This window comes from Crinia signifera, chromosome 9, assembly GCF_055691185.1.
Source record: "Crinia signifera chromosome 9, ASM5569118v1, whole genome shotgun sequence".
NCBI classification, from domain to species: domain Eukaryota; kingdom Metazoa; phylum Chordata; class Amphibia; order Anura; family Myobatrachidae; genus Crinia; species Crinia signifera.
The window spans coordinates 117,358,676-117,380,760 of NC_139225.1; the positions used below are offsets into that span (position 1 = coordinate 117,358,676).

Consider the following 22,085-nt stretch of genomic DNA (forward strand, 5'->3'; position numbering starts at 1 on the left):
CCCATGGGGACGGGGTGTAATAGGAGACAAATGCTGCGTCTCACCCGGGTTGGAGGTAGGTTCAAAAACCCAGGTGTACCTAGGTGTTTTGGTGTTAAAGTGGTATTAGTGAGTAACCCCACAACCTATAACTACCTATCCCCAACAGCCTAACCCTTCCCAGGGTACTCATGACTGTGATGCTGACATCATAGTCAGTAATGTTGGAATCCCAGTGAAAATTTTCTGCTCGGTGTAAGGATTCCGGCGTTGGTATCCTGACTGCTTGCATCCCAAACATCGCTATGCTTTTAGAATCCCATATAATTCTATATAAGTCTAAGGATATATTGTCATAATAAGTCAATAAATGAGCACAAATGTGGATGCATATTTAGAAATATATAGTTTTTATTGAGTAAAATGTTATTCTGAATAAATCAGGCGTGTAATATATTTATTAAACTCACAGAAATATTATTCGCTAAATGAATATAAAATAATGATAGCAAGTAGTCTGCAACATTTCACTTCCAAGTTGCCACTAAACCCCAGAATATAATTGTATTTGTATCTTTTTTACGATGGTGAAATAGTATTATAAAAAGAGAGAAAATAGGAGTAATATTTTTAATTCACGAATAAACATTGTGCTAATTATTTTAATTAGCAGTGTGTATGTACAACATATATGGCTATATATAACTGTAATATAACAACGGGGGCATGCACCAAATCAGCATTGATATTGGGTGCCGGATGACGGTCTGACAGTGGGGATCCCGACAGTCAGGGCCGGTGCCACCACTAGGCAGCTTTAGGCATTTGCCTAGGGCGCCGGCCACTGGGGGGCGGTAGTTGGGAGCAGGGACCCCCCACGATGGAGGTGAGTGGCTGTCACTCCTCCGCCCCCCCCCCCGAGCAACCTGCCGCATTGCCCCCCCCCCCCCTCTGCAGATGGACAGCTTGTGCAGGCTGACACCAGCGTCTCCCCCTGTGGAGTGACGTAGCGGCATCACCCCCGCCGTGGCGCATCGCACCGGGCAACCCCCCCTCCCCCCCTGTGGAGTGACCGCGCCGCATCGCATCACACACCACACGCCCCCCCCACGTGTGGCAGCCGCATTGCAAAGTGTGTCCCCCCCAGTGTGGCGGCCGCATCGCAAAGTCCCCCCGCCTGGGGCGCTCCGGTAGCTTGCACCGGCCCTGTCAGTATCCCAACATCGGGATCCCGACTGCCGGTGCTCCGACAGGGAAGATTCCGACACACAGGGGCTATTCTCCCTTGTGGGGGTCCAAGTTCATCTTATTAAAATACTGTAATCCCTTCACTATTCATTATCTAGATACGCTACATAACGGAGTATATCTAACATTGTATTCTTCCTGCAGAATAGGGATTTGGGGCTGGGTCCCCATCTGTAATCATTAGCTAGATACACTCCTTAAAGGAGTATGGGCATGATTCAGACCTGCTCATGAGAGCAGGTTAACACCACCCAGCCATTCCAGCAAACGAAATCCCCCCCCAGTGGCGATTCCCCTTGCCACACTGCGAGCGGGTGTGTACGCTAGCAAACACATCCCCTTGCATGATGCCGAACGGGAGAGAAATAGTTCGATGTTCGCTGACCACCAAATAATTTTTCTCCCATTCGGTAACAAAGGTCAGTCTAGACTGACATTTATTCTGGCCGCTATCTGCTGAATTTGGGGCGGACACTGACGTCATGTGACATCAGCCGCCTGCCACGAGCAGGCATCGTCACGCTTGCATTCTCAAGGGAACACCCAGCATTTTGGGGATGCCCATTAAACGCTGGGCATGCCCCTGCCCACCCTGCTAGCAAACGGCCCTGCAGGTGTGAAACTACCCGAAGCTGTTCACTCCTGAGGTGTTCGCATGCACATGTCCGCGCATGCACAAACCCTGAACATTTGGGACAGGGCCAATTTCGGGCCCATAATGAATGGGTCAGAATCAGACCCTGGTTACAGAGCAGTGTGCAGAGGCTCCTGCCACAGGTTACATGACTATTTAGCTCCTCCCCTCCATTTCCTCTGGCCTCGTTTTGTTTTTATCTATGTCATAAATTAGAGGACTGCAGTCCTGAACACATCTCTTGATGGCCGAGACATACTAACCCTTGAAAAGTGATAAAATGGAGAGTGATACTCCATCAACCAATCAGCTCCTACCTGTCATTTTTCAAACACAGTCTGTGGCATGGCAGCTAGGAACTGATTGGCTGGTGGTTTATCACTCTCCTTTCTATCACTTTTCAAGCTTAGTACATCTGGCCCGGTTTTTATATAATAGACCAAAATACAGATATGTATTGGAAATAAGGATTATTGTTTCCATATATGCTGACTTAGAAAACAGAGTTGCCAGTAAAACAGCTACATCGATCCTTCTGATCGCAGATCGTTGTCTAATGTCTTTGGTGCAGATAATTCCGCCAATACAAGAGTAGTAGAGCACAGAGCTGTGCAACATCCACAACCGCGTGAAAGAGTTTATTTCTGAGAGAAAATAACACTGTACGTTTTGCTCGGAAGAACATCTTTAAGAATGTTCATTGCCCTGTTAATTAATCTCACTAAATCACTAAACTCAAAGAAAAAGAAATTTGCTTAAATTGTTTATAGGAAACATGAGTGACAATCGGTTAATAATCAAACAATAATATGTTTTATGATTGTAACATGTATTTTATATTAGCATTAAAAGAGAATAGAATCGTATTTTGCCAAAAGTAAGACGCACAATTTATGTCTGTCGGCTGCAACTGTCATGTTTATGGAGCCAAAAACCGGGTCTGGTCACCTGCATCATGTTTGTTTCACCGCATTTGGTAACAGAACGTGCAAGAATCAGTGAAAGTGAAACACCTACCTCTCTCTTTCTCTCTCTCTCTCTCTCTCTATATATACACACACACACACACGAGGGTGGATCAATAAGTAACTGTGTTAAGAATGAAGACGAAAATTTTTCACAATTTTTTTTATTTATTTTTCAACATAATCTCCTTTCACGGCAATACAGTCTTCCCAACAACCCTGCCATTTCTTTAAACCCTCTAAAAAATAAGATTTTTCATGTAGGCTTCTGTATCAAAGATGATCTCCTTGTTTGAGCTGAATTTTTTTCCTGCATGTTTTCAGGTTAGGGAACAGAAAGAAGTGGCAGGGAGCCAAGTCGGGCAAGTACAGTGGATGCGGCAACAATTCATAGCGTAATTCATGCAATTTGGCCTCAACAATTCCGGACGAGGGAGCTGGTGCATTGTCGTGGTGGAAAAATAATCACTCAATCTGAAATTTGGTATGTCGTTTTTTTGAAAGATGGTAATACACGATAGTAATACCAACTTTCCTCAGCAAACACACTGTCTTCAAGCACAGGTACTTATTGATCCACCCTCGTTATATATATGGGTCATCACATTTCAGTGTCACTCTTACTGACATTTTTTGAAAAATGTTTACAGTTGCTCTTAGTAAATAAATGGTATACGTTGGATATTATATACAACTGGAGACAAAGAAGTATTATACTTTAATAAGTGACAATTTGGTCATCTCCTGTCATTAAAACATGTCTGTACATATAACGGGAGTGTTTCCATACTCTTCTCTCTTGTCCTAAAATAAAAAAAACAAATTGATAAATTAATAAAACATAATGAATTCAGTTTCCAAAAGAAAATGTGAGATGTTCTATATTGCCTATATGTCCCACATCAGACAATAACATGCTTTTGCCCTCCTATATAATAGTGCACAATTAAATTAGAGGCATACAATATAATGGCAATTTTAAATTTATGTTGGGTATAAAACGTACAGTGGGGATCTTAAAAGCAAAAACAGCAATTTTTTTTCTCTAATGGTGAAAACCATGTGCTCAGCAGGTGCGGCAAATCTAACACGTGCAGAGAGAGTTAGATTTGGGTGAGATATTTGTTTGGAAATTTAATAAGATGGGAGTTCCATTTCACATGAGATGTTGCTATGGGCAACCAATCAGATTATATCAATTATCTTCTAGAAGGTGCTAAATAAATAAGTAGATTCTGATTGGTTGTCCATAGCAACATCCCATGTGAAACAGAACTCCCATGTTATAGTCAAGTTTGGCCTTTGTTTCTGTGCAGGGTAAATACTGGCTTCTCTACTTTTACACTGCAATATAGATTTTTAATTTAAAAACTCCTCACCCAAATTCTGAATATCTGTGCACATGTTACATTTGCCCCACTGGCAGTGCAGCATGGTTTTGCACATTGAAGAAAGATTTTGTTTAGAGATCCTTACTGAATAACCCCCAGTAATCTTGCTGAATAGCCAATTTCCAACATTTTAGTCTGATGAAGATCAGTTGAAAACCAGAGGTATTGGCCCTTATTTAGATCTGAACACAGTACAAATTTGTTCTCAAAATGGGCAAAACCATGTGCACTGCAGGTGGGGCAGATGTAACATGTGCAGAGAAAGATTTATGTGAGTGTTCTGTGCAGGGTAAATACCATACTTGCCGACTTTTACATTTGCCTCTCTGGGCCAGCCAAATCTGCTGGTCAGGGGGCAGGATCAAGGAGGCTGACTCATAGCCCCGCCCCCAATCCACTCAAACATCGCGATTCGTAGGTCCGTAGGTAAGGGGTGGGGCTATAATGATGCGATTTGCGTCATTTTAGCCCCGCCTCCTCTCCGCGGACCCGCGATTTGTGGTAAACGCTGGTAATACGATCATTGGGGAAGTGGGGTTCAGGGGCTCTGGCCGGCAAGCAGGAGACTTGCCCACCTTTCCGGGTGGCTGGGAGGGGGACACGATTTTCGGGAGCCTCCCGGCCATTCCGGGAGGGTAGGCAAGCCTGGTAAATAGAGCCTGCATTATTTTTACACTGTAATTTAGATTTCAGTTTCAACACACCCCACCCAAATGTAACTCTCTCTACACATTTTACATCTGCCCCACCTGCAGTGCACATGGCTTTGTCCATTTTGTACTGCGACCAGATCTCAATAAGGGCCATTGGGTACTGATACTTGGAATGCTGCACAACATTCTCTGCCAACTTAGCCAGCTGGAAACGTATCAGGGTGATAATGCAGCGTGTACAGAAATCCAATTACTGGTCACCAATACCTGCCAAAAGTTCATGTTAAAACGCCATGTTTCTTAGCGTTTGTATTTTAGACAGCAATGACTTGCCTTCATTTAAAACAATAATCGTGTACGCTGGAAATCAGAAGTTCCCAGGATCGGGGGCGTCTTAAGAGAGGAGGCGGCCCGTGTGCAGTCTACTCTGGCTGGGCCCCCTCATCTCTGCTGGGAGCAGCGCATGAGAGCAGTGTGTAGCAGAGTCTGAGCACTAGAGAAACTTCCACAACGAGGACCCATAACCGCAAATGATACGAATGAATGATTGCATTTCAGTGTTCTGTGTTGGGATTTGCAGTGGCTTTGTACAGTAAGCTGTGTTTTGTGGCATTCTGCTCTTGGAATAACGACAATGTGGGCTCTGCTGGTGCCCAAGGCAGTGCCCATCCTCCCCCTTAAGTGCCATTACCACCTCTTTGCATTGTTCCCTCAAACTTTCAGTTTCTTACTTTAGCATGTGGGGTGACATCGTTTATGCCTCAGAGCTGGGACTGGGGCACAAAACAATACATACTGATACTGTGAGTGCCACATAAACAGAATGAATCACTGGCAGAGGCATTACCCATGTGCAGAGCATATCTCCCAACTTTCTCCCGGGAGGAGGGACACCGATATACGCACCTGCAGGGGCGTGGCCTAACAAAAGGGGGTATGGCCTATACTCGCAGCTCCCCACAAGGCCATGCCCCCATTTTACACCGCTGTGGGGACTTGCCCAGCAGTTCCGTGAGCTGCTGGGCATGCCCCCAGCCCCTCGGGCTGCAGGAATAAACTCTCCAGGACGTTCCTGCGATAAGCTGGACAGTAGGGAGGTCTGGCAGAGACTCTTACAGACAAAAAATAGCTTTGAGTTTATAAGCAGTCTTCCACATTATTTGTACATACGCTGCAATATAGGTCTGCACTGAGTACACCAGGAGACGGCTAATGTGTGGGTTTGCACTGAATTATGCAGGCTATTTAACCATGCTTCATTGCATCTGCTTGCAGCAGGATTTAGAGTCAGCTAACATGTTGTACAGTAGGCATGAATTATTATATTCTGCTTATAGGAAGAGAGAAATGCACCAACAGTATATCCAAACTGGGCATGAAACGGTGCATACAGCGCATGGGATTTTCTCCTTACGGCCGCTTTCACACCGCATCTAGGACTTAGGGCACTGTGGGCCCTAAGCAAAGCAATGGTGGCCCTACTTAAATAAAAATAATCTTAATTTCCCACAGTCTCACCACCAGCAATCGGCCATCCAGCAATTCGCATTAGCTTACAGACAGTAACTGTTTGGCTGTGGGCCGGTAGAGAATGTTTCCCAGCAGCTCTGATTTTGTGTCATTCACGACCATTGCAGCCGGGCAGCAATCTCTACTAGCATCACAAGAAACACCAGAGGCCCCAGCAAACCCCTGCTCGAAGGCCCCTAGGATTGTGTGGCCCTAGGGCAGCTGCCCAGTAAGCCCATGCGTTAAGATGTCCCTGCCTGGACCCAGGATATTGCCAGGTCGAGGCGTGGTGTGTAAGCTCCAAACCTTATATCCCGAATCGAGTAACCCATCAATTCGACCCGGGTTATAAGGGTTAATGTAAATGCACCACACAAGGATTGGAGCCAGGTTGGACCCAGGATTGTGATTTTGAAATGGGTATAAGTGTCCAGAGTGCGATCCTAAATCCCACCATATGGCTGATGACCAAGCTCTGTGACCTCATTTTCATGAAGATTTGCTCTCATTTAGCTCATCTCTACTTGGTTGGCCATTTTATTTTTTTGAGAACGGGTTTTTGGATTTATACCAATATTGAATAAACTGCATGAACCCGTTTCTGTTCCATAGCAGACAGAGTTCATGGCTTTAAAGGACCATTAAAAAGACACAATCAAGAGAATATTGGGGAGATATATGGAACCTTTTAGAGTGATAAGGTGGAGTTATTACCCATAGAACCAATCAGCTTCTAGCTATCATTTGACAGCGACTTATGGGTCTTACACACGGGGTGATGTATGGGCATTTTCTAAGCGATCTTACTAAATCGCTTACATTGCTCTGTGTGTAGGGGCCACAGCAATAGTGATGCATGGCGCCCAGGGCCGGCTCCACCACTAGGCAGTTCAAGGCATTTGCCTAGGGCGCCGGCCACTGGAGGGCGGCAGTTCGCCCCCCCCCCCCCGCATGGAGGTGAGCGTAGGTGCTGTATCGGGCAGGGGTGTCCGTGCCGCGGCAGCGGCGGGGTCCCTGCAGTGAATAGGAAATAACTAGTGCTATGTGGCGGCGCGGGAAGCGCTGCTGGGTTTGAAAACACTTGCCTCACGCTGATTGGCTGAGATTCAGCCAATCAGCACGTGGCCAGTATTTTCAAAATCAGAAGCGCTTCCCGCGCTGCCGCATAGTCCGGCAGATAGCGCTAGTTATTTCTTAATCATTGCAGGGACACCCCGCCTCCAGCTTTATACACAGTGCCGCAGGTACCCCCGCAGCACGGACGGACACCCCTGCATGCTCCTGTCAGACACCGGCAAGGACCCCCTGTCCGCTACCTAGACGGCGCAGCCTGGGGCGCTCCGGTGCCTTGCACCGGCCCGGATGGCGCCACACTTCACTATCACCTAATAATAAATCTAGTTACATCGCCTTTCAGGGCCAGTGTTCTCACTACAGGTGTAATTAGGAGAAATCCTTTTTTTAACTCACCAATATTCATCTAGAAGAGCTTCTCATAGCAACTCTCGCAGTGCACCACATTGCGGCAAATGAACATGCTGTCAATCAAATCTCCCATTGGCTTGTGGCAGATACCGCACTGTAAAGAAACACAATCATATGCCATCTCTGAAACAACGGTATCAATTAAAATATCTACCTGCTATATGTCTGTAAATTTACTGTTAATCCATCCATAAACAAGCAAGAATACATGGTGGTCAAGTAAAATATAGTAAGCTGCTTACACTGCTCAACTGTACAGCACTTACACCACGATCAGTGGCTTGAGCCACTGTTAAACCTTCACGATCAGAGTTGTGGTTGCCAGTACATTTTATAAAGTTGCCAGATCTGTTCTGTGTCATCCAATTTAGATAATTGTTGAAAGGATCACCTGAGTGACTAGGAATTCCCATTGCACTTGTTATGTGACCTGTCATGAGTACAGTGTGCCACTAGGTATATACCGCTGATAGACCTTATTACTTTATAGTGTACCACTAGGTATATACCGCTGATAGGATATTTTATTAATGTACAGTGTACCACTAGGTATATACCGCTGATAGGATATTTTATTAATGTACAGTGTACCACTAGGTATATACCGCTGATTGGAGACCTTATTAATGTATAGTGTACCATTAGGTATATACCGCTGATAGGAGACCTTATTAATGTATAGTGTACCACCAGGTATATACCGCTGATAGGAGATCTTATTACTGTATAGTGTACCATTAGGTATATACCGCTGATAGGAGACCTTATTAATGTATAGTGTACCACTAGGTATATACCACTGATAGGAGACCTTATTAATGTACAGTGTACCACCAGGTATATACCGCTGATAGGAGACCTTATTAATGTATAGTGTACCACTAGGTATATACCGCTGATAGGAGATCTTATTACTGTATAGTGTACCACCAGGTATATACCGCTGATAGGAGACCTTATTAATGTATAGTGTACCACTAGGTATATACCGCTGATAGGAGATCTTATTAATGTATAGTGTACCACCAGGTATATACCGCTGATAGGAGACCTTATTAATGTATAGTGTACCACTAGGTATACACCGCTGATAGGAGACCTTATTACTGTATAGTGTACCACCAGGTATATACCGCTGATAGGAGACCTTATTAATGTATAGTGTACCACTAGGTATATACCGCTGATAGGAGATCTTATTAATGTATAGTGTACCACCAGGTATATACCGCTGATAGGAGACCTTATTAATGTATAGTGTACCACTTGGTATACACCGCTGATAGGAGACCTTATTACTGTATAGTGTACCACCAGGTATATACCGCTGATAGGAGACCTTATTAATGTATAGTGTACCACTAGGTATATACCGCTGATAGGAGACCTTATTAATGTATAGTGTACCACTAGGTATATACCGCTGATAGGAGATCTTATTAATGTATAGTGTACCACCAGGTATATCCCGCTGATAGGAGATCTTATTAATGTACAGTGTACCACTAGGTATATACCGCTGATAGGAGAGCTTATTAATGTATAGTGTACCACTAGGTATATACCGCTGATAGGAGATCTTATTACTGTATAGTGTACCACCAGGTATATACAGCTGATAGGAGATCTTATTACTGTATAGTGTACCACCAGGTATATACCGCTGATAGGAGACCTTATTAATGTATAGTGTACCACTAGGTATACACCGCTGATAGGAGATCTTATTACTGTATAGTGTACCACCAGGTATATACCGCTGATAGGAGAGCTTATTAATGTATAGTGTACCACTAGGTATATACCGCTGATAGGAGACCTTATTAATGTATAGTGTACCACTAGGTATATACAGCTGATAGGAGAGCTTATTAATGTATAGTGTACCACTAGGTATATACAGCTGATAGGAGATCTAATTAATGCAGGCAGCATTTTCTTGTGCGGTATTCTGTGTCATGCATGTAACTGCTGTCCAACTGGATTAATAGAGCCCTTGACAGCAGAATATACCCAGCGCTACTCTCGCCTCGTATTCCGCCTGAGCCGTCATGTTATTATTCCGCTTGTGTGAGACAGCCCTAATAACAGCTACAGAAAAACCCTAGGAATAGAAGGAAGCATTTGAAATCAGTGTTTTGTTTTCATATTATTCTCATATTGTCTGGAGAATACGTTGACAATGGTTTTCATACTGGCTTCAAAAATGTAATATATTTTTTAAGACATTAATGCACTAAACTACATTTTGCTCTATACTGGGGTTAGAATGTACCCCATGTAAGTATATATATATATATATATACGACCAGGAGGCGGCACTCGATCAAAGAAGCAGTCAGGGAGACAGATATCTCGTCATCAACGTTTCGAACCTTTAATGTAGTTCGTCATCAGGATATCCTGATGACGAACTACATTAAAGGTTTGAAACGTTGATGACGAGATATCTGTCTCCCTGACTGCTTCTTTGATCGAGTGCCGCCTCCTGGTCGTATATTGATGTCCCTTAGGGGAATTGGATGGCACCGGCCCTACTAAGTGCTGAGGTTGTGCTGCTCCCTTCTGGACTTTTATATATATATATATATATATATATATATATATATATATATATATATAGGTGACAATTGTAAGATGGCGCCCTTTTTTATGACCTCAATAATTGGGTCAATAGTGCCTTGTGTTCAAACGTTAAAACAAGTAAAGTCCAAAGTTTATAAACATTTATTAAAAAAGTCTCTTGTTCCACAACAGTGTAAGTGGCGTTTCCAGACTTATTAAAAAGGTTCACGATATTCCTTTTATTTCAGGATAGCAAACAGAATGTTTGCATTGGTGAACCCCTGCTGACTGGATGTTAGATTCTGAGCTCTCCAATAATTCTTACACATCTGGCAATTTTCTTGATATTTCTTTTGGAAACATCCTACATTTGTGACTGCTGAAATCTTATTGGAATGTTACTGAGAACATCACGATGAAAACTGAATATTGTATATAGAATTTGCATTGATTTCATCTGTCTCTTCACGATTGCTGATGTCACATCAAAAGTGACTCGAGATTGCTGAGCGACAAATTATTGTTTTTTTGATATATATGGTTTTTGCTGATTACTATATTCGCCCCTGATGAAGTCATGTTCTGACGAAACGCGTTGGGCTAATTGTGATCAAGACTACTTGAATTGAACAACAATCACATCTGTTCATCAAATTGTATTTTTGAGATACCCCTAATTATAAGGGCTCTTTTTATATTTGTACCATTTTTTATATTTTGTATATTTTATATTAAACATTGATTGTTTAAATCTATTATTGTTGTATTCTAGCGCACTCTGATACCCCCTTGTTTTCCATTTCTATCATTTGGATCTTGTCTAACAGGAGATCCTTCAGAGGTGCTGCTTCCATTTCTAATAGCGCAGGAAGGGGTCCCCCCGTATCGATATATATATATATATATATATATATATATATATATATATATATATATATATATGTATGTATAGTGAGGTCTGGACCCGTCACTCAGGGCTTATCGCTGATGTCCTTGCAATGGTGAAAGTGCTTCTGTGCCTCCTCAGGCAAGGATGGTGGTCCTCCCGGATATAACTGAGCAATGAAGTGGCACTGGGAGTCTTGTAGCAGGTAAAAAAGCAAATGGACTCTTTATTGAAATTTAGTCCATGGCCAACGTTTCGGGGTTCAGTGACCACGTTGTTAGGATTACCTATCCTGACAGCAGGGTCACCGAACCCCGAAACGTTGACCATGGACTAAATTTAAAAAAAGAGTCCATTTGCTCATTTGCTTTATAACCTGCTACAAGACTCTTAGTGCCACTTCATTGCTCCAGATGGAAGTTGCTGCTTCCATCTGGAGACACTACTTTCCTGTACTACAGGCTATCCTGGAACCCATTTTATGTTAAATAAGGTTCTTCATTTAGAACGTAGCATTCTTAGCAACTTCTCTATCTCATCGGTCCTAATTTTTATCTGCGACCTCTAAGACCGTACAACGCATGATCCAGATCCCCCCTGAGGAAGTCCCAAGGGACGAAACACATAGGGATACATCTGTGAAATCCTAATTGTAAACATCAGTTGATGTTGGATCATCATATTTGGGTAATTGTAAATCATTTGAACTGTAAATCAATGTACCAATGTGTTGAATAAAAACTACCTTTTAAAAGTTTGTGTAAATGCTGAGGTGAAAAAACAACTTAGGGCGCACATCTATTCCTTCTTCTTCATATATATATATATATCTATATATATATATATAGATATATATATATATACACATACACATATACATATACTAGTAGGCCCGCTGCTAGTCTGCTACCTTCTATGTCTCTGCATGTGTGAGAAAGAGATGTAGTTTCAGTTGCTGCCAACAGATGGCAGTGTTTACTAGATACACGGATACTAGACACATATATTATAGAGCTGTGTTACTCTAGTCTTGTGTTTATTAAGGGTCAGGCTGGTCAAGAAGGGCACATGGGGAATCTTGAGTTCAGGTGTGACAAACCAGTTTGTTTACAAAAATAATTTTTAAGGGGACCATACAACGTACATTTCTTCCTGAGGGTGCGGGTTGTTAAGTCGGCAGTGTCTAGGTAGACAGTGAAAAGGTCAACCACTATTGGTCGGCAGTCAAAAGGTCGACAAATGGAAAAGGTTGACACATGAAAAAGCTTGACATGCTTTAGATCAACAAGCAAAAGGTTGACGTGAAAAAGGTGGACATGTATTTTTAATGTTTTTTTGGGTGTCTATGTCAACATGGGTCAACGTAAGTGTACAACGCGCCCTCTCACCATGCTTTGGCACACTATATTATTCTCCCTTTGTGCCTAATGGCATGGTTAAGTATGAACATGTCAGGTAAAAAAAAAAAGACAAACTAATGTCAACCTTTTTCATGGCGACCCTTTCCATGCCAACCTCTTGAGTATGTCGACATAATGCATGTCAACCTTTTTTTAAAATCTGTCGACCTTTAGACTCTCTACCTAGACACTGTCGACCTTATGACTGTATCTTCCTACCTGTAGGCTCCGCATTGACTATACACATACTGTATATACACATACATGTCCATAGACATACAATACATACATACATACATATGTGTGGCCAAATCTGAATAACCCAGGCATGTAGCTCTGAGGCTAAACAATTGGCTCAGATATTAGCACAACTGAATGAAAAGCATATACATATTGGTATATTCAATGCGGGCAGCGAGCTATACGGCAAGCAGTGCCAAAAGTTTGCCATCAAAGTAGTCAATGCTCGCTGCCTTTGTGGCAAACCTCGCCAAGCTGTAACAATGAGTATTTTGCGAGAACACTGAATACAGCGAGCGGCCAGCGTGGGGGTTTGTAGGTAAGGTTGGCTTGTTTTCGGCGATCCTTCACAAAAACAAGCCATCCTTACCGTAGAAACACCCTTGCCGGCGGCATTAAATACACCTAATAGAGGTGCCAGCATCCAACTTGATTCACTGTAAATATCTGATAAGCAATGCTGAGAAGTTGACCGGCATCAATTATCTTTTTGGACCCATAAAAATGTGATGTGTGGCCTTTGAGGTATAAAATAACCTGACTGTTGCAAAATTCCATTTTATGTCATTCTTTAGGTGTTTTGGATGCACTTTTGATGTGTTGTGAGACCGCAACCACAAATATATCTGAAACGCGAATGTCTATACATCATGGTGTAATTAGTGTATACATAAAACTTTGGGTGGGATGTATTAATATACATCGCCGTCCTTTGCCGCACGGCCGCCGTGATGCCAGCGCATATGTACTAACATATGCGGCTGGCATCGCGGTGCGGTGACAGAGGCCCCCGGATACCTGTAATGTGGTGTGTGGGGGGTCTTCGTCACATCCCAGCCGCCTCCTGCTCCCTTCACGCTGGGACAGCTCAGTGTGGCTTTCCCTGGTGCCTCCTCATCCCCCCTGCAGCCCGAAGGACGTCCGGCTGCGTTGCTAGGGGGAGGAGAGGTTTACCTTCCAGGGTCCAGGAGGACCTACAGGAAGGTAAGCCGAAGGGAGGGGGAGAGGGGGGTCGGCGAGGCGGCGGGGGTTGCGGGGGAGGCAGCGAAAAGAAGCCCATAGGTTTTTATAGGGTATCACCACCCAAAGGTGGCGATACCCTACTATGCAATAACATGGCGGCAAGGTATTAGTACATATGAAAATGCGGTAAAACTGGGGTTTTATCACATTTTCGGCTTAATACATCCCGCCCTTTGTCAGCTATACAGAGAATGTGAAGTAATTATTTGTGGTCTAATTACCTTGAAGCAATATTCATGGCAGATGATTCCAAGATGTTCTAAAGTGATCTTTGGGCAATCTTTGATCTCACGGCCACAATAAGTACAGGGACCTTCATCGGATCTAGTAACAAATGGCATCAATTAGTGATTTTAGGATTGAAATGATTGGTTAAATAAAAGCAATGAAACTAATTTATGAACCATAGACACAAGCACAATAGAGCATACACACTGAACAGTGTGGTTGATTTGTCATTTCAAATAAGCTCCAAATTACTAACTGTCCAATATATCGCCTAGTGTGTACATACAGAGGAGCATAGCACTGTGTCTGTGATCAGCAGGGATCTTGATGAACTCACACTGCCAACCATGTGAAGTCCCAGAATGCCATGCTCACGGGCAGTATCGGTTTTTAACTATGGGCTGCAGGACTGTAGCCCCATAGTAAAATCCACCACCTTGCTCAGCCTAATGAAGCCAGATGCAGTCTGTGAAATTGCACTGGCGTCACTGTGACTGGCCGTGACTTCCTATTGGAAATCCTACCTGCCATTCTCCAGCAGTAAGGCAGTCCCTTTGGGAGCGTTCCTCCCTCCAGGACTGCCAGTCTGGGCTGCGATAGGCAGAGAGCTAGCTTCCTGTAGGAAGCCACTCCCTGTCTCACCATGCAGCCCTACATGGCATTTATAGGCTGCAGCTGATGCAGAGCATAAAACCCGGGGGTATGCGCATGTGTGCCCGGCACCTGTTACTGCATTCTACAGGAGCTAGATCCCTGAACTGTGGTGGGGAGCGGGACCCGGCGGAGGGGAGCAGGATGCAGCAAGCTGAAGCCTCCCTCCTACAGAAAGATAGGAGCCACCACTGCTCATGGGACAATAATCCAACACTCCAAAGCCAACTTCTGCTCAAAGTAGGGTTAGACATTCAATGGTAGGCAGATACAGATAATATCCCTGAATAATGATCAATGCATTTGTACAGGAAACCTGCTTCTTAGTTTGCTGAAGTTCCAATGTGAGTAGTGTGGGATACCATTATGGTGAGGGGTTAGCAGATTATATAGTCTGTGCTTTGGTGGGAAATATAGGGCCTAATTTTGGTTCACTCTTAGGGCACGATTCAATGAGGCTGATTCGCCATGTTCTACAGCGAATGTGTGCTATTTTCGTGCTCTAAGGTGAATCTTTTTACTGAAAAACTGATTTGGCCTATTCAACATGCACTATTCGCAGACGGCGAACAGTGAATGACGGACAATTCACTGTCTGATAGTCGCCGTAATTCACTGTGGTTTTTCAATGGGTTTTCCAATGTGATTCGCCGTGAGTGTATTCAATGATCAGATGGCGAACTGCTTTCTAAGTGATTATTGCCATGTGTCACCATGTAGCAATCGCCATCTTTTTATGGTAAACTGAACTGTGATCTTTTAAAATACATTACATATGCCGAGCCGGAGCAGTGCAGCGGCTCCTTACCCCAGTCCCCTGCCAGCTTCTGCTGCCTGTGTCCCCGGGAGCCCTGCTTCTGCCCCACAGTGTCTTGCACAGGCAGGGAGGCTTCCATCTTCCATCTCCCTGCCTGCCGCCTTCCCCTGGTTAAAATTCGCCATCAGAGGCAGTGAGCCCCTGCGGCATTGAATACTGCGACAGGGAGGGCTGGCAGCGAATGCTCCAGCCCTCCGGAACACGGCAACTGTGCAGCGAATCCTAAACAGGATTCGCTGCACATCGCGATTATTCACAAGGAATACTGCCCTTAGAGGCAAATTCCTTCTCAAATGGACAAAACCATGTGCACTGCAGGTGGGGCAGATATAACATGTGCAGGCAGACTTAGAGTTGGGTGGGGATTTTCTTAAAAGTGAGATCTATATTGCAGTGTAGAAATAAAGCAGTCAATATTTTCCCTGCACAGTAACAAAATAACTCACCCAACTCTAAGTCCCTCTGCACATATTACATCTGCCCCCCCCCCCCCTGCAGTGCACATGGTTTTGTCCATTTGAGAAGAAATTTGCCTCTAAGAGTGAACCAGTATAAAGCCCATAAATACACACCATGGCTTACAAGATTTCACACTCTTATCACAGCAAATGATCTGACTCTTTGGTATCCACACTGGTAAGGTATCGGCATCTGCTCAGCTCCTACAGTGTGAGTTTACAATGTCACACTGCTATTAGCTGGGCTCAGGGTGGGCAACTGTTTAAAGCACAATGCTGGAGGGACAACTCCATGCTTCATCTCAGCTCTAGAACCTTGTCAAGCTGTGATTAAAAAAGTGTCCCACTCTGAGCCAGCTCATCCAGTGTCTCAACATTTATCGACGAGTGTTAGCTATTTAAAACTCATAGTGTATGATACATGGTGTTCCAGGTGATTGGCTGGAGCACCATTTATCATACTCAATGAGTTTTAAATAACTAAAACTCTTTGACAAATGATGGGGGTGTGTGTTTCTATCAACCACTGGACTCTGGTGTTTGATGGCCATCCCCTAGGTGGATGGAATCAGAATTCTAATGTTCCCCATCTTTCTGAGCCAGAAGTGCATAATGGCTCTCATCAAACGGGGCTCACCCAGAAAAGTAAGCGAGGGAAATAATAGAGAGATGGAGGAGGTTCCCTTCTCTAGTAATTCTGCTAGCCCCTTCAAAATTGTACTACTGAACCAACAAATTCTTATTGACCCTCCCGAGGACACAGATGACACGGAAACTGAAAATCTGTATACTGAGTGCATGTCTAATGCCGTGTACACATGGGCCGACCCAGTGGCCGTTGATATCGATTTGATATCATTGGACGCTGCGACCCAACGAGTGCCGGCATTGGCCAGGAGGGAAAGAGGGATGGACGATGGGAGGACAGAAAGCGGGTGGAGGGTGGGGATGCATTGAGCAGCATTGCACTGCCTTCAACTTATCAGATCAAAGCAGAAGTAGACTTGACTGCCAAGTCTATTTCTGCTACGATCCCGATGCCGCGGATCAGAATTGAATCTACATCGAATGCAGCTAATACTGTTCAATTCAGAGTAATTTTTAATTTGGATCATATAGTCCAAAACTAATAGCCAATGACACTGAATCGAACAGTGTGTACACAACATTACAGTTAGTGTCTGTGAACATTCCGACATCTATTTATGAGATTGGGCTGACTGTTCGTTGTTTATATAGTTGCCTAGTATGACTAAGACAATGAGCAGTGGTGGCCAAACCGGTCCTCGAGATCTACCAATGGTCCACGTTTTCGAAATCACTTAGTTGGTGCACAGATGTTGTCATATGTCGAATTTATCGCCGGTGCACACTCCAATCGCTGGCAATATGGTCGTTCAGTGACCATATTGCCAGCGATTATAGTCCGTGTGTACGCGCCTTAAGACACATGAACTGTTGGTAGATCTTGAGGACAGGTATGGCCACCGCTGACGTAGATGAATATTTGAGCGTATGGAAGGCAGATCTGGGTTATGGTGGAAGTAGCACATAACAAACTACTATTCTATACATTCTAACCCAACCTAGCTAACCAAGCTGCCTGCTTGATGGACTGCTCATATCTTGGTATGTTTTGCTTTCATAGACAAACTGATGGGGGCACATGAATGACAGCTGAGTGAGCGTGGGCTCCATGCTACTCCTTCATACTACACCACACACGATAATAGTATGTTGACTGAAATATGGAATTCCAATTCTCTTCAGTTACCGTTTTGGAGGACTGCTGTACAGATAACTGGAGCTGCTGCTGTAGGACACATGGTCCGAGTCATTTGAGAAGTCTGGAAAGCTTCTGTCAGGGGGGGAAAGAAAATATATATAATATATCACAACACATGGCAAACTGATACTGAGACTGATACTGCTGCCCCAATAGCATACAAGTGGGTCTATTAACTGACATCTCCATCATTACCTATCAGCGGTTGTCACCTACAGGGATGACATCAGAAATTGTGGGGGCAGTATGGAGGAAGCTAAACAGATAGCGTCTGCGGCTGCAAAGCACTGGATGTTAGCAGTGCTGCCTAGAGGTCTGCCGGCCCCAGTCATTTTTGGGGCATGGCCTAATTGTGGGAGGCGTGGCCACACCCCCCGTAGCGGTAAAAAAAGAGTTTATTTTAAACAGTTGCAAATCAGGGGGACTGCGAGCCTCTCAACCAGTGTGATCACCCCCCTCAGCAGTCTCTCTGCAACAGAGCACATGAGCTTCTCATATGTAGTCACACGCTGACAGCATGAGAGATCAAGCTGCTGCTGATGCCTGGGAAGGCAGGAAGGGGGAAGGTGGGGTCAGAGCAGGGCCCTTGCCAGGCCCCTCCTTCAAACCCAGGCCCGGTAATTAGTACCCCCCCTCTCAGTGGCCATTGATGTTAGGCTGAACATTATATACTGTAGATCTGATTAGCTGCAATTGTTTTATACTGACAATTACAAGTAGATTCACACAGGGGCATATTAAGGGAGGAAGTGGCCCATATCCTAACAGATGCCACCTGAATGTACTGGTGTGGAGGTCAGGCACTAGAGGGGAGGTTAGAGTTAGGCTGCATGGATGGGGAAGGGTTAGGGTAAGGCTGTTGGACAGGGCTGGTTATGCTTAGGCTGCAGGAGGAGGAGATGTTAGGGTTAGATTTTTGGAACTACAGGAGGCGCCTCAGAGAAAGACACAGATGTATAATAATAACATTGCTATAATGTACCATTATAGTAACAGTAATGGAATTATACATCCTGGGCCTCATTTAGGGACAGATGTATCAAAAAGTGATAAAGTGGAGAGTGCTTAACAACCAGCCAATCAGCACCTAATTGTCATGTTACAAGCTGTCTTTGAAAAAAGATAGGTAGGAGCTGATTGGCTGGTTGTTTATCACTCTCCACTGTATCACTTATCAAAGCTTGATACATCTGGCCCATTGAGTTAGGAGAAAATCGAGATAAAAAAGCATCTATGGAAAGCTGGGGTCTGCAGAAGCTTCCATAGCGTATACACGTAGCCCCAAGTTATATAATGCATCAATTATACATCACAGATGGCTAATGATCAGTCTTACCCGCCAGAGGTCGGAGATTTCAGATTCTCACTTGTGTTGACATATTCCTTTACAAACAGAACTCCTTTATTGCTGGCAAATTAAAAGAAACATATGTAAATTCACAATATTGGAGCTTTAACTGACATGTACAAGTTTATAGATTTATAGAGCTGTGAAAACAGTTTTCTATTTTTGTAGATTAAAGGTAATTAATGATTGATTACTCGTGTTTCTCTGCCTTGCTATGTTTAAGAGTGTCCTCTAGGTGGCAGTCTATATAAACAATTAGATAGACAGGAAACCTCAAAATGAATGAAATGAAATGTTGACTAGATAATAATAAAGAATGTATGGTAACAAACATCTAGCAGGATACAGACAGTGAATGGGGGAATGGTTTTGGCTTACAAGTTGCCCTGACATGCTAAACATTTGCTGGCTACATATTATCAAGTACAGAAACAGGCCAATCATAGTGCATGGAACATAGAGAAGCCAATCAGTAAAGTCCCATACACACTAGGCGTTATGCTCTATGAGTGTTGCCCCGTGAACTCCCGGGAGAACGTTATTCGGTGTACATATGGAACGATATTGGTAATTGTATCATTCAGAGACGTCACTGAACCTGCGGGTTGATGGCTTTGTAGCCACAGTGACCTGCATGTCCAGCAGACAGGGGAGGTCAGTAACGATACTGAGTGGACACACTAGACATTTTTGGTAAAAGATATTGCTCAGAAGGGCTCTTCTGAGCGACGCATCCCTGAATTGCCCTACATTTCTTCACCTCATTATAGTCACCCTTAACCCGGACAGAGGAGGCTTGAACAGTAGCAAGAGTAGCAAATTGTGGAATGATTCAATGGGCCAGATTCAGACCTGCTCACTGGGCTGCGAGTGTTTCGGAAGCCCGGCACGCAGGTAACATTGCTCCCCGCACTCCCCCTGCCCCAGTGCATGGCTGCGGATGCTTTGGCAGCTGTTCACACAGGGGGAAAAAATCACTCGCCATCGAAAGATTTTCCCCTTGCTCGTAAGCAGCGGGGGAACGCCTGCCGTTGGGAGGGGCTGACCTCCTTCTCTCCTTGGCCCTGCACAGCGCTAGACTTACTCGCCGGGTATGAGCAAGGGGAAAATTGTTCGATGGCGAGCGGTCATTCCTGAGAAATCGCAGCACAGCAAACAGGTCTGAAAAACGGGAAAAACTTGTGTCGACCTTGTGGGTGTCGACCATGTTGATGTCGACATTAAGCTTGTGTCGACATTCTGCTGATGTCAACATATGTATAGTAGACCATTTTCAGGTGTCAACTTAGTCACTGTCGACCAATGGTGGTCAACCTAATTGTCTACCCACTATACCGTAACCGGAAACAAGGAGTTACCTGGACTGAGGATCGTACTGATTGGCTCCCTCAGATGAAGGGCTGTCATAGCGGCTCTCTGTAGTGGTGGTGGTTGTGGTAATCTTTTGTCTTGAACTGGATACGGTTCTAGAATGAACAAGTTTTTGTCAGTAATTGGAAAGAAGAGAATGTACGTCAGCAAGGTTATTGTAAATTATGTCATTAGGAAGAACTGAACTGGGATGGTGATTTCTCTATGCCCCATTATCCTCTATAGCTCATATTAATATGGTCATTGGATGCTGAATTCTTATCAAGACCTGTATGGGCTTTCAGTCCCACTGTGATAAAAAAAATACAAACAAAAAATCACAATACAGTTGACCTCCCGATTGCATGATGTGGTCAGAAGACAACAATTTGGCTTCGGGGTTCAGGGACTGTGCAGTATACTGTATGACTCATTGTTATCTCCCTGTAATAAAGTGATCATGGCTCCTGGTGTGTTTAAAGGGGCATACACACGTAGAGACCTGTGCTAAGCAATTTTGCTAAGCAATTTTTCTGGTGTCAAGATCTCCCATGGAGAGCACATACACACGCAGAGATTTGTGCTAGGCAATTTTTCTAAGCAATTTTGCTTAAGCAAAAAAAGGCAGGGTAGTCGTTCAGAATGAGAGATTGCGATCAATATCTCTCATTCTGTACACACAGACAGATTTTCAGTCATTTGCTAAGCAATTTGACTAGATTTTGACTGCATGCACTGACTTAGTTGGCAAGAGATATTTAATATCTCGGAGCATACACACAGAGATATCTGTGCTTACTTTCTAAGCAATCTTTTCAGATTGCTTAGAAAATAGCACAAATTTGCTCCGTGTGTACACCCCTTTAGTCAGTGCATGCAGTCAAAATCTAGTCAGATTGCTTAGCAAATGACTGCAAATCTCTCTGTGTGAACAGAATGAGAGATACTGATTGCAATCGCTCATTCTGAACAACTACCCGGCCTTTTTTTGCTTAAGCAAAATTGCTTAGAGTACATTAGTAATGTAATTAGTAATGTACTCATCCAAGTTATTTTGAGTGGTTAGTTATATTGTTCAATGATATGCATAATAATTCAATCTCCTTCCTAATCATGTTACCGTGTTGATCTGTTGTTGACGTCTTCTAAGTATTCGTTGTATACAGGATCTGCGGAGTGAGTTGTAGTAACTGTTGTGCGTGAGCTGGACCTGTTTACAAGATGAACCGTCACAGATAGGAATACTACAGCTAATACTATGTGGTTAACAACATATGATTTCACTTTCTAAGGAAATACTTAAAGTTAGACAACGGCTGGTGTCAGGTGTATCAAATGTTACTTATCTTATGGAACTACAAGTATCAGCATGTTCTTGAAAGCTTCAAAGCATGCAAATTGATGGCAGTGCTATATATCAGCAGGAACCAGCAGGAACTCAGTTGCTGAACCTCTACGCACAATACCCA

General features: G+C 43.8%; 1 protein-coding gene across 1 annotated transcript in view; it reads right to left on the reverse strand.

The window, feature by feature from the left end:
* Nucleotides 1-2,651: 2,651 nt before the first annotated feature.
* LOC146035884 (uncharacterized) overlaps nucleotides 2,652-22,085 on the reverse strand; it is a 98,798-nt gene continuing 79,364 nt past the window's right edge. Inside the window, exons 29-35 of the mRNA XM_083159578.1 lie at nucleotides 21,737-21,826; nucleotides 20,625-20,732; nucleotides 19,255-19,326; nucleotides 17,907-17,990; nucleotides 14,200-14,302; nucleotides 7,850-7,958; nucleotides 2,652-3,630 (exon numbers count right to left, since the gene is read on the reverse strand). Coding sequence (XP_083015704.1) covers nucleotides 7,860-7,958; nucleotides 14,200-14,302; nucleotides 17,907-17,990; nucleotides 19,255-19,326; nucleotides 20,625-20,732; nucleotides 21,737-21,826 — 556 coding nt within the window. The 3' untranslated portion in view covers nucleotides 2,652-3,630; nucleotides 7,850-7,859. The remainder of the gene's footprint in view (nucleotides 3,631-7,849; nucleotides 7,959-14,199; nucleotides 14,303-17,906; nucleotides 17,991-19,254; nucleotides 19,327-20,624; nucleotides 20,733-21,736; nucleotides 21,827-22,085) is intronic.